This window comes from Ziziphus jujuba, chromosome 1, assembly GCF_031755915.1.
Source record: "Ziziphus jujuba cultivar Dongzao chromosome 1, ASM3175591v1".
Classification (NCBI taxonomy): Eukaryota; Viridiplantae; Streptophyta; class Magnoliopsida; order Rosales; family Rhamnaceae; genus Ziziphus; species Ziziphus jujuba.
The window spans coordinates 38,802,442-38,816,541 of record NC_083379.1 but is presented as its reverse complement, the minus strand read 5'-3'; the positions used below and the strand labels follow the sequence as shown (position 1 = coordinate 38,816,541).

Here is a 14,100-nt window from a genome sequence, read left to right as displayed (position 1 = left end):
ATTTAGTAGTGAACATACTGCAAATAATTTAATAGTAAGTAGTAAACAGATTGGTTGTATTGGTTGGATACGCTGTATTATCAAGAACAAGCAAAATTGCTTTTCATTAATTCACCAAAAAAAAAAAAAAATTGCTTTAATTAAGATGGACACAGAATTTCAAGACACATCTCTTTAACAGAAGAAATTGGACAAATTGTTTATGTACATAACAACCTTAGAGAAAGGAGCATCAAACTAGAAAAGAAGCATCCCAACTAGGTTGGTATACCTCTAGACTAGACAGATCATATGCTCAACAGCTCTAAGAGACTAAGCCTCATTAAAACCTATCTAGAATAAAACCCAGTGGGAAAAATCTAGACAGGAAAAAGAGTGCAAAGTCTTGAAATCTAGACACTGAAAAAAAGAGTACAACAAAAGTCATAATACAGAAAACATTTAACAACAACTATTGAAAACTTGTCAACTGTAGCCTTCATTATACTGCTCTGCTGAATGTTGAAGTTCCTTTGCCGCTTGCAGTATCCATTCTTCAATATCTCTTCGACACTATACCTCTCCAGAAGATGTGGGAATCGATTCTTCAACTGTTTCCGCCTTATTAGCTTCTTCATCTGTTTCCACCTTATTTTCTTCTTCAACTGTTTGTACCTTTGCTAATTTATTCTTCTTGTAAACCAGAATCCAAGTAAACACTTCCATTACGGCAGCTATACACCCCAAGGATGCAAGGGTGAAAGTATAAGCATCCCTCCAAGCCTTCCCTGGCTGCAAGATATGCAACCCCTTGTAAACATTTATGATGCTGAGGACAATTGTCCCATAGCCTACTGCGTAATGGAACATGTTCCAAAATATCCTGTGCTTATGATCCTTTTTGGGCCTCAAAAATCTTCCGACCAACACTTGCAGAGTCGCAAGGCAGAAAAGGGTGATACCAATGCACTTGTGCGCCTTGTACTGAATCCCCGAAGATTTAGCTCCAAGCCACACCCCAGTTCCCCAGCCGGCAACTCCAATCAGATAAGCCGAACATTGACAAGTAACGTGAATGTAGAACCAAGCTGGGTTCGCCACCTCGAAAACTTTCACGTATCTTGCTACCATTGCCCCAATTGGCATAAGAAGTCCCCAGCTGATACCGTTGATGATTCCGTGCACCTTCTTGATGGTAGCTTTCTTGGAAAAATCTCCACCTCCTGAACTGGTTTCGATCTTTCCGGAAGCAAAGTCGAGACTTCCGAACGATTTGACATGATCTCCGGTGAGAGGATGCATGCCCAGAACATCTCCTTGGAGAAGCTGACCTTGTTGCCAAAGATGGTTGACCAAAGTAGAATTGCCGGGGAGTTGAATGGTAGCGAAAATAGTTATCTCGAAGAAGCTGTTAATATTGGAGGAAGCGGCAGAGATGTTAAAGACAGGAAAGCTTAGTTCACCTTTGCGTAGAAGAGTCGCGTAGGATTGTATGGGAGAAGAGTAGGCCACCATGGTTCCATCTGATTGTTGGAAAGCAACAAGAGCCTGAGCGCCAACCATGCCATGTGAGGTGGGATTGATAGCCCAAGCAGCCCATGTTGAGGTGGTTGTTGCGGTCTGTCGGAAAGCTATATCCACCGTGCCTGAAGAAGGATAGTAGCTCCAATGGAGGGTCGAGTTCAGCACCGGAAGGTCCTTGCATGCTACGAACGATTTGCCGTCGCTGAACTTGTAGCCCCTGCAAGGTTCAGCTGCTGCGGTGGGACCCAACAAATCATCCAAGAGTATCGAAACAAATATCACCATCATCGTCAACTTCCTCATCGCCATTATTAATGAAGATTTCTTTCTTTCTTTCTTTCTTCCTTTCTTTTTTAATAATATTTTATGATATAATTTTTCTCTATATCTATATCTGTAGTTATATATATAGCACTAAAGCAGAGTTCCTTGATTAGGAAGTCGTCTTAGTTTCATTAGGATTAGAATTCTTGAGATATTAGAATTAATGAAATTCTTTGGTTTCACTAGGAATAGAACTCTTGTGATATTAGAATTAAAAAAATTCTTTGGTTTCACTAGGAATATGATTCTTTGTTTTATCACTGTTTTTCACTACAATACTTCTCCGTCTTAAATCTTTTTATTATTATTATTATTATTATTATAAATAAAATGGACTATAAAAAACAACATAAATAATAATTGGATGAGTTTCATTATGTATTGATGTTTTCTGCTAAAAACCTATTATAGAAAGTGAATTTTTATTGGACATCCAATTAAAATAACAAATAATATATGGATTCTATTTATAATTCATCATTTATGGTGACAAATATTATTTTTGTATATAATAAAATCCTTTATTATTATAATGTCACTCTTTTTTATTACAAATAATGTCATTCCTATTTATTTATTTGTTTATTTTTAATTTTTGGATGTTATGTCATTAATTTGTCCATATTTATTAACTATTTAATAAGCCTGTTGCTGATTATATGGCATTCAACAACAATATTACTTCCATGTTTAATAAGCCTATTGCTGATTATATATGTATTGATTCTATTGCTTTGTGTTTGACTAATATACCCTTATTGGAGGGTGTTGTTGTTGTTTCATTGACCAGTTTTCCTTTAGTCCACATCTTAGACATTCTCTTGTATATATGTTTTTCTGAAGATGGAGAGTAGGAGTATCATCCAGTAGTAATACAAGCACGTTTGAAATTAAGCATTTAATTCTTCCAAAAAAAAAAAAAAATGAAGTTAAGCGTTTAATTTGTGGTGTCAGTGGGAAGGATATTAATGATTCAAGCTTACAACTAAAGGGAGAGGAAAAAATAAAAAAATAAAAAAATAAAAAAATAAAAAAATAAAAGAATAAGAAGAGAAGAAGAAGAAGTCTTATTGGATCATGTTTCAAGCTTCAAACAAGTTTATATCGCTGCTGATATGATGCTCCACCTTAAAAGGTATTGTTGTGATGATTAAGATGTGAACACAAAATACTGATTATGTAGCTTTTTTTCGAGAGGTCGATTGATTTTGTCACTTACTTTGTCTCTTACTAAACCGCTAGTTCACAGCCTTTAAATGTATGGTGTAGCCATGCATTAACCAAAAACGAGATCAGAAGTTTAGAACAGCCTAAAAGCCCAGTTTAAAGCCCGTATATGCTCTCAAACAATTCTGAATATAGAATCGGTCTGATAAGAATTAGGATCGGGCCTAGTTTTTGACTTTTTGTTTAGTGAACTTTTATTTACATTATTTTCATTGAGATACGTATGGTATTCTAAAACTGAATATTTTAAATATGTTAGGTCACAAATTCATAATTGGTGCTGTATGATTGTACATCCCTAACCTGTTTTGTTTCTTTATGAAGTAGGACGGACTTCAAGCATTTCTATCACAAGTGGCAACCAATGGTAAGGATGCAACCAATTCCTAATAACAATTTAAAATCAAATTTAAAAGTGCACTTTTTAGGTTTTGTTCATTTTGTCAGATCAACATCTTTGAGTTAGTCCTACTAAATGATGGGACAGAAGTTGGCAATAACCTATCATGTGCAATATATATTCAATAATGCAACTACATCACTTTTGTTGTCCCAAAAGGAAATCTGTTAATTAGGGACTTTCATAATATGACCGTGTATGAGATTGTAGAACCAATGTGGGCAAATAAAATTTAATCGTGTAAAAAGATATTGTGGCCTTGAAAAGTTATCTTAGTGATTTTGATAAGAATATTTGTTTTAGGGTTTGTGTTTTGTCAACTTTGTTTTAATGATTGAAAACCTATACTTTCCACAAATTTTATCATATGTTGAACTGGGGCTGAAGAATTTTTATACTCACATGCTGATTGAATCCAAAATCTGAAAATTGAACACCAGAACTTATTATTGTTTAGATGGCTTTTAAAAGATAAACTATGTTTAGTTTTAGAAAACTATGGGTGAAAAATATGAATGGAGATCTTGTCTCCTTTTTTTTTTTTGGTCTCCATTATTACCTGAGTGAGAGATGCTTTTAAAAGATAAACTATGTTTAGTTTTAGAAAATTATGGGTAACAAATATGAATGGAGATCTTGTCTCCTTATTTATTTATTGATTTTTTTTTTTTTTTGGTCTCCATTATTGCATGAATGAGAGATGCTTTTAAAAGATAAACTATGTTTAGTTTAGAAAACTATGGGTAAAAAATATGAATGGAGATCTTGTCTCCCTTTTTTTCTTTTTTTCTTCTTCTCCATTATTGCAAAAGTGAGAGATGATAAAATTTTATCTCATAAAAAAAGATAGTTATTCTAATCATTTAGATTTTATTTTCTAATTTCTTTGCAATTTTTTTAAATTAATGAGGCATTATATGAATAGACTAAGATGGAGATTGAAAAACGAGAACAAAAGATTTGAATCCAAGATATATATAAATTCCGGTCTTTTTTTTTTTTTTAAAAGAAATTTTTTTCTATAATGTTTGATTCTTAAATAAATGTAGAAAACAAAAATGAACATTAAAAAAATTAGGAAAATACTTTTTTTGTTTTTGTAGTAATTGAAAACTCCAACTAAAATAAATTATGATAACAATAAAATATTTTGTTAATCAATTTTCAGTTATTTATTCTAAAAAAAAATGTTTCAATATATATAAATAAATATCAAAATAAAATATCATTTTTATGTAGGTTTTCCGTTGATTCGAGGATGATTGATTTTAATAAAAAAGAAAAAAAAAATATTCTCATGAATTTGACGAAGTAACACTGTTATCTTAGTATATGGCACTCCTAAACAACAGAGCATGCTCCTATTAGCAAGAGCAAATCGTAATAAGAGATGGTCAAGAATAAAATATAGTTTACAACGCAAGTAAAAGAGAAAACTTTGATATCAGGTGTTGTTTGATAATTCGTAAAGTTATTAAGAATTGAAACTGTTTTAGAAAATGAAAACTTTTCTGAGTTTGAATATTGTGAAGAGATGATGAGGAAATTAAATTATCAAATTTAGAAAAAGTAGATGGAAATCATCTTCAGTTTTTCTAATAATTTAGTTGTTTAATTTTTTTAAAAAGTCAAATTTACCTTCAATTTGTAATAAAAAAATTTTAATTTAACTTCTTTTAAGTTGTAAAATTGCTATGCAATAAAAAAAATAATAATAATAAAAGAAGTTATAAAATTACTAACAGCTATCATTAGCCTTGGTTATTATTACAATCCTAGAAAAATAATTGTTATATCATTTTGCATAATTTGGTCAAAACTTGGGACAGATCATAAAGAAAAACTCTACAACTAGACCGAGACCGATCATAAAATTTTCGAGCGGATTTTAAGTTGGGACTCCATTTGAGCTCATATGGCCTTTAAATTAGGATTTTAAATTGGGACTCCGATTTAGATTCATTAAAGAACAAAGGCTTCGGGATCAAAGGCTATCATATGTATGCATTTGTTGGATTTATTTGATGTTCCACCTCTTTTTGTTTTTGTTTTTGTTTTTTTGTTTTTTTTTGTTTTTTTGTTTTTTTGTTTTTTTTTTTTTTTTTGATGAATAATGTTCCACTTGGCAATAGAATGGAGAGTGCTGATCAATATATATAAGATTTGGGGCAGACATTGGATCCTGAGTTGAGATATTGAAATCTCTCCTCTCCAATATACAAGGGGGAAAAAAAAAAGAGAAAAAAAAAAAAAGAAAAAGATGGGCATCAAGTTTTTTAGTTGCCAGAAAAACTAAGCCAAATCAAATTCGTTATCGGTTTGACTGGGCCTCGGCTTGATACTGAATTTTTTTTATTCTTTTAACTTTGTTAAAATATTGTTGTTTTAACAAATTTAAATTAGTATTATTGATATCTTAAGCTAAATAAGTTAAAGCCATAAAAATATTAAAAAATTATGAATATAGTCAATTCGTTTCCATTGAGTCTGGATTAGAGTAGGTAATGCTGTTAGCCCTTGAGTTATATCCACAGTTGCATTTTAGTCTTTATTTTTATTTATTTATTTATTTTGCACTTTAATATTTATATTTAAAATTTTGAAGTACCTTAGTTTTTAAACTATTTTTTATTTAGCAGTTTTAAAATGTACAGTGTTTTTAATGTAATATGTAGTGGTTTTTATGGATTGTCTGATTTTGTAATTTTGTTGTCTTTGAAGTCTAATGTATGTTTCAAAGCTACTAGAAATTAGATTGAATAATACTTTAAAAAATAAAGTGCATTAAAAAATAAAATTTAGGAATCAAAATGTATAAAACAAAAAAGTTTAAAAGCTAAAGTGCAAATATGAGCATAATTTAAAAGCTAATGGCATGAATTAGCTTTTAAATTAAAAAGTAAACAAATTAAACCAAATTGATCATGGATCAAACAAGAATATTAACATAAAATAAGAAAACAAAACATCAATTTGAAATATTGTTCATAATAAGAAAATCAAAAGAAAAAAAATAAAAAAGCCAAACTGATACAAATATCCATCAACCATAACAGCATGTTCAAAATAAATTGGTATCCTCTGAAATGATAGCGCTCGTAAGCCCCTCAAAGTGACTTTTAAAAACTAACATTCTTCCATATTCCATAAATATTAATCAATCTATCTCAGCAAGATCAACCACAAATATGTCTTCCTTGATGTCAGATAGAACAAAATATTGATAAAATATAAGTAGAAATTAGAGATAAATAGACAGTAAAAGTAAAATAAGAAAATTGAAGGTAGATGACCATCAAAATGGGTTTGACTAGTACTCCAAAAAGATAGAGACTAGGGTTTGAGAAAATTAAAGGTAGATGGATCAAAAATTTGGATTTGGCTGCTTAAAAAAATAAAATAAAATAAAATAATAGAAACTAGGGTTTGGACATGGATAAAATATTGAATCAAGCCTGTTTCATTTGGTCGGTTCCTTTGGTAGGTTTGAATCAATTTTATGTTTACCCTACAACTGACAGGTTTGGTTATTGGTTTCCCAAGCAGCAAAGGGGAAAATAATCTGCGGTCCATATTCAAGAGCTACTGCTCTGCCATTGGAAATCAAGCTATATATTAGTCAAAGCACAAAGCAATATAGCGATATATATATGTATTTTATTGAAAAGTATGGCTATTTGCTTACACATTCACAGAAACTAAACAATTGTGATATTTTCTTTTGTACAATAAAAAAAAAAAAAAAAGTGATATATGGTGAAGAAATTATAAAATCTTGTTAGCTTCAATACATTATTGCAGATGACGCAAAAAATTAATACTCAGTCATATGAATTAAGTTCCTCTCTATTTCTTTGATTTGAGTATTTTATGCCACATCTGTAATATATATATATCTATATATATAGAGAGAGATACGTATATATAATAGTTATAATTAAATCATTAAATCAATTTTACTTAAAATGAAACAGTTTGAATTAAGTAAATTATTAAATTAATTTCTTTAAAATTTATTTTTTAATAAAAAAGTAAGTAAAACAATAACAACGTTAAGTCCTTTTTCCAAATCAAATAACTTACATATATATATATATATATATAAAAGATTTAACAGTAGCATGATATTCAACGATTGTAAAATATTTATATGTGAATTATATTGTCATATATTTAGAAATGACTATATATGTAAATATTTGTGATTAGCTAACTAAAGCAGCTTATCCGCTCCAACGAGTTACTGGATTAACTAAAAATTAAAACACATCTATTAAGAAAAACATTTATTAATTAATAATTAATATTTGAGAATATAATGTAAAATTGATTTAATATATTAAAGTTACTATTTCTTTGGGACAACCTAACCACCTAGGTTTAAAATGTCATGATGAAATCCTCTTTCTCAAATTTATCATAATCTATTAAAATTGCTGTAGGACATGTGGATCATGAAAATGTGTATAAAAGTCGTTTTTTATTATAGACGTTGTTGATTTTTTCCATTTTACGGAATTATTCTTGTTTTATTGTAAACCTTCTTGGAGAGGTTGGGAAATGCAATCAAATATTGTATTAATTTTCTCGCACAATTTTATCATCTGTACATATATATATATATATATATACACTTTCATTACTCTTAATTTAAGAGAAAAGAAATTATAGCATTTTATACGGTAAAAACCAATAAAACAAAATAATAATAATAATAATAAATAATAAATAATAAGAAGCGGTGGGGAGTTTGATTGATTTAACAAGTGGTTAAAAGATTGTAGGCTGGAAAAGGAAAGCGATGTAAAACGTGGACGGTCAAAGAAAAATAAAAATGGGTGGGGCCCAATATTTAGTCATAAGGGTGCCTTGCCGTCAATATCGTTGACTCTGCTCTCTTCCCTTCACGTGGAATGCGCCGGCCCAATCGGGCTGATGCATTTGTGGAACTGGTCAAACTCTCTTCTTTGACTCTCTCTCTCTCTCTCCCTCTCTCTCTCTCTCTCGCTCGCTCTAACGACAAAGTAAAAATTCAATCATATTATTATCAGCATCTGAAATTTTTTCCTTTTTTTTTTTTTTTTTTGTTAGATCCAGATTTGCATGTTGTGGGAAATTTTATTACCCCCGCTCATCTGCTTAATTAATTTTTAGTTTATCTGTCTGTGAAAGAACCAAAATGGTGATGGTGACGGGCTAGAATTTAATTATATATCATGCTGACCACAAAGTTTATTAAATAATAAAAAGTAATTTAATTAATATATGGGCGTAAAACCAAAAAAAAAAAAAAAGGAAGAAGAATTTTTCTCAAGAAAACTGCCAACATTTCTTTTGTCCCTCTAGGGGCTCCTCAAGCTTTACATCCCAAAAACAAAAAGGACACCTCAAGAGCTCTATGTTTTCCAAGTAGAAAGGTCATGGTTAATTAAAATTAAGTAATATTTAATAAAAAAGATTGACATTGTGTTGGACATGTCATATCTTGTACCATTTAATCTTAGAACAAAAAAATATAATACCATTCTTCATCTAGCATGCATAGGGATTTATACATATTATATATTCTTAATTAAAATTAGAAATCCTAACTTGTCATTTGTCTTTTGCCTTAAAATAATGATAAGAAAACAAGAAAACGGTGAAACAAGGAAGAAGACTTTCCTAATGGTCTTTTTGTCTCTTCCCTCTCCCATAATTTTCTCTCCTAAGAATGAATGACACGTGGTGAGTTGACGTACCATCTTATCTCACTCCTTTTCCAATCTATACCAAGTATTTGTTCGTATTCTCTTTCTCTAATTACTTAGATCACTCATTCGTTTTACAGTGTGTTTGGTCTTAGTCCAAACCCTTTTTAATGCCGAGTCCATTGCTCTTGTTTAGTGCTTAAAAGACTTCAAAAACTTCACTGCTTTCTCATTGCCTTCTTTCTCTCTTATCTCTGACCTTTTTCTTCCTTTCAATATTTATGGACGAAGGAGGACGAAGACCCTTCCATTAATCCCATTCATATCCCAGCTCATAAACAATCACGCTAATCAATTCAACGTGAAAAGCACGACGACCGTCCATCGATAATATTTGTGGTCATGGACCATCTGAATGGTTCGCCGGAGAGATCAGGAGAAGACGGGAAAAGGGTTGTCAATGAGTTGGATTTCTTTGGAGTTAAAACTGGTAATCTGATGATGATTAAAGAAAAGGAAAGCTTTCATGTAAAAGAAGAGATGAATCATCGCGACGATGAGAGGCTTCAAGGGATGCAACTTGATGTGAATGTATGCAAAAGCATCTGAATCTATTGATTAAGATTTAACCCCTTTTTTCTTTTCTTTTTTTAATTTCAGCTTCAATTTTTTGGATTTTATCTTCTTCTTTTTTCCCTTCCATTTCAGACTGGTTTAAATCTCCTTACAACCAATAGTAGCAGCGATAAATCAACTTTGGACGATGAAACATCGCACACCATGGAAGATAAGCATCCAACAAATAAGGTAAATATCATGTGCAGCTCATTTCTACTGGCTGTTGCCAACCTGATTATATGTTGTGTACGAGCATCCTATTACTGGTAATAGAAAGTGAGCGTCTATATCCTATTACCAGTAAAAGGAATATGACGTTGACGCCCAGTATAATCTGGGCAACAACGCTGGGTAATATGAAATTATATGTTTGTATGCATATATGAACGAAATTTGAACATTGCTTGTTTTTTACATCTCTTTTCATAGTTGTGTGGTTGGTTTTTGAACTTTGTTGTTGATATTGTTGATCATTTAAGGACTTTTGTCGGCTTTTATCGATGCAGTTGGCAGCTCTGCGGACAGAGATAGATCGAATGAGTGTAGAGAATGAACGTTTGAAAGGTCTGCTTAATCAGGTCAACAATAATTACCATGTCCTACATATGCACCTTAAGACGGTGATGCAACGGGAGAAGTACAATCAAAAGACCGGAACCGCAGTCGAATATAAGGTAATGTGTAAATTAAATAAATCTTGATTCATCAATATTCTTAATTACAGAATCAATTAATCTTGTTTCTAATCAGTGTTATAGAGTACTAATTGGTATGGATATATGTAATTTAGATGATAAATGGATTACTAGAAGATCAGAAACAAAGTGGTGTGGTTGTTCCTAGACAATTCATGGACATGGGTCGTATTCCATTACCTGAGAAAGATGATGTTAATTCACAATCATCATTTGAAGGAAGATCTGGGATTAATTGTACTAATTCTGGATCGCCTAAGAACGACATAGTTGAGTCTATGGAGTGTAAGACTAAGACTACTTCTCTTTCTTGCAAAGATAGTGGAAGAAATGATAATAATCATGGAGATCGTGATGAAGAGAGTCAAGAACATGAATTTTCAGGTTGGGTTTCTAACAAAGTCCCCAAGTTCATTTCACCTAAAGACGAAGATCAAACCCCAGAAACCATGTCCATGATTAGAAAAGCTCGTGTCTCTGTTAGAGCACGATGTGAAGCTTCCATGGTAAGTCATATCAGTTCTTTGACCTGGTTTTCAACTTTAACATTTTTTTATTTTATTTTATGGTGAAATATTTATTCAGAGATCAATAACATTAAAAAAAAAAAAAAGATCTAATTATATATTATTGTATAACTTTCAACAAAAACGATGCGTGCAAGCACATATATGCTCATGTTGGAGTGTAATATAAGCAATTGATGAAAAGATCGAGAACTACATTGAAATTTTCTTTCTTCAATTTCTTTTTTTTGTTTGTTTGTTTGCTTGGTCATATGTTTCAGGAGTTTTGTTTTGATGTGAGAAATGCAGGTCAAAATAGCTAATCATATATAATTATTTGATTTCTAAATTTCTTGGACAGATGTCAGATGGATGCCAATGGAGAAAGTATGGTCAGAAAATGGCAAAAGGAAATCCATGTCCTCGAGCTTATTATCGTTGCACCATGGCCACTGGTTGCCCAGTTCGCAAGCAGGTCTAAATTTTTATTTATTTATTTATTTTAAATTTCCTTTTCTTGATGATACAATTCATTGCCTTAAATAAATACCTTTAATTTACTTATTTATCATTTTCCCCAACTAAATTTTAGTTAGATATATTGGTAACCTAACAGGTACAAAGATGTGCAGAAGACCGAACAATATTGATAACTACATACGAAGGCCAACACAACCATCCACTCCCTCCGGCCGCCGTCGCCATGGCATCCACCACGTCGGCAGCCGCATCGATGCTACTTTCGGGGTCGATGCCGAGCGCCGACGGGCTTGTCACTCCAAATAACTTACTCGCAAGAAGTACTACAGCCTCTTGCGCTCCAAGCTTGGCTACTCTTTCAGCTTCAGCACCATTTCCTACTGTTACCCTCGATCTTACTCGCCCACCACCCACTTCTTCTTCCGAAAGCCAAAGATTACTTCATCCACAAGGCGAATTTACCCTTAATTTGCAACCTTTGCCTCACAATGTTATGTCTGTTCCACAAGCTTTTTCTAAGTTTTCTGGTCTTCATGGATTGAATAATGGTGCTCATTTAGCAGCCTCACAGATGCAGCAGACACCAATGGCAGCTACTGCCGACACTGTCTCCGCGGCGACAGCTGCCATTACGTCGGACCCGAACTTCACAGCTGCTCTAGTGGCGGCTATTACCTCCATCATTGGCAATGCTAAATCAAACAACACCAACAACAACAACATCAACAATGCTATTACTAGAAGCGGTGACAATAATATTAATTGAGAATTCCTTTTTTTTTTTTTTTTTTTTTTGGTTAATTAAGTTGTTGGTTAAAAATATTGTAAGTGACAGAGCAGTGTCTTATCTTTTTCATTGTTTTGAAAGAGAGAAATAACAAGTTCTCTTAAAACAGGTAAAAAATTTTGTGGCTCTTTTTTTTTTTTTTTTTTTTTTTTTTTTTTTTTTTTTTAAGTTTGTTTTGGTTTCCATCAGAAAGAGAGAGAACTCAATTTGTTTTGGTTTCCATAAGAGAGAGAGAGAGAGAACTCAATTTCTTCATTTTCTTGCAATATTAGAGATGGGTTGTGAGTTTTATTCAATGTTCTACAATACATTGTACATTTTATATTATATCAAGTAATAGATACCATAAATATATCTGTTTTTTGCTAAATTGCAAAGTAAATACTATATATATATATATATATATAGAGAGAGAGAGAGATGTATATGCATATATATATTTATATACATACGATGGCCTAACTTTTTTTTTCATGCATATATTGGTGAGCACTCAATTTCTTCATTAATTCTTGCAATATTAGAGATGATCAGTTGTGAGTTTTATTCTGTGTTCTACAATACATTGTACATTTTAAATTATCTGAAGAAATAGATACCTTTATCTGTTTTATGCGAAATTACAAAGTAAATTCTTATTATATATATATACATATATATAGATGTATATGCATATAATGTACTAATGTTTTCTATACATATATATTCTGTCATCAACTATATATACAAGTTCAGAAAGGGGAGGGAGAGAGTCGTCCTTATATAGAAACTTATGCAAAATAACATTTATGAATACGAAGGCACCCTTTTATAAACAGAGACAATATAATAGATATATGTATATGTATATGTATATGTATAAGCTTTTCTAAGGAACTGATGCTGTATTTCATTATATTCGGAAGGAAACAGCTTTATAGGGTCCGTACCTAACATGCTAAAATTAATGGTAGGAAGGCAGTCTTTGTTGACTGATATGGAATATATAGGGGGGCTTTGTGCTGTGTAGGCAGCGGCGGCCTGGGCGGGGAATTAAGGGACTATGGAGGGGATGGAATTTTCACAAATCATCTATGTCAATTTTTTCTTAGCAAAGCAGCCGACAGGTGTGGTGGACTTGAGGGCTACAAATTAATTTCAAGCTTCCCACACCTCCCAAACAGAAAAAAAGTTAAAATAAAAAATAAAAAAAATTACTTGTACTATGATAGTTGAATCATTTATTTAGAATATTTCAAATAGTAAACGTAGATTAATTTTATATATGGTATAAATACATAATTAATTTTAAAATTATTTTTCAATAATAATATATACAAAAGTTATTTATGGTTAATAATTAATTATAATATTTTTTAACTTTTTTAAAAAAATTAATTATTTAAAATTTTACTTTTTAAAAAGCTTTATAATGGCTAACATAGATTTTATAAGTAGACATTTATTGTAGACATTATAATTGGAGTAGAGTTTTTTTAAAATTTTATATGCATTACTTATATAATATATTTATTTTTACGATTTATGTTCCCATTTAAGATATTGTTAATCCAATTAAGTTAGGTATACAATATATCCTTGCACAGGTGTTTTTTGTTTCTTTTTTTGAGAGGACAAACTTTTACATATAACATAGCATTAGGTATGTAACATATACTTGCACAGGCTTTTTTTTTATATTTTTTAAGAGGACAAACTCAGTAGACGAAGGTAGCTATATAAATCTCTAATAATAATAATAATAATACTAATACTAATAATTAAAGAGAGAAGGAAATAAATAAATAAATAAATAAAGATCAATGGACCAATTTCAGTTGCTTGGAAATGCCACGAGGACCAACGGATTAAGATGAACACCAATGGTAGG

At 31.2% G+C, this 14,100-nt stretch overlaps 3 protein-coding genes across 3 annotated transcripts in view; 2 read left to right on the top strand and 1 right to left on the bottom strand.

Moving 5' to 3' along the window:
• LOC107432545 (uncharacterized) overlaps positions 1 to 14,100 on the top strand; it is a 75,086-nt gene that overhangs the window by 16,777 nt on the left and 44,209 nt on the right. The gene's annotated exons all lie outside the window — the stretch shown is intronic.
• On the bottom strand, positions 153 to 1,910 carry LOC107407238 (cytochrome b561 and DOMON domain-containing protein At5g47530). Its single transcript, XM_016014497.4, has one exon. It carries the CDS (start codon positions 1,810 to 1,812, stop codon positions 553 to 555), a length of 1,260 nt encoding a protein of 419 aa, XP_015869983.3. The 5' UTR covers positions 1,813 to 1,910; the 3' UTR covers positions 153 to 552.
• LOC107432688 (probable WRKY transcription factor 31) lies at positions 9,278 to 12,600 on the top strand. Its single transcript, XM_016043879.4, has 6 exons — positions 9,278 to 9,735; positions 9,853 to 9,951; positions 10,269 to 10,436; positions 10,553 to 10,963; positions 11,325 to 11,438; positions 11,580 to 12,600. Exons 1-6 carry the CDS (start codon positions 9,547 to 9,549, stop codon positions 12,207 to 12,209), a joined length of 1,611 nt encoding a protein of 536 aa, XP_015899365.2. The 5' UTR covers positions 9,278 to 9,546; the 3' UTR covers positions 12,210 to 12,600.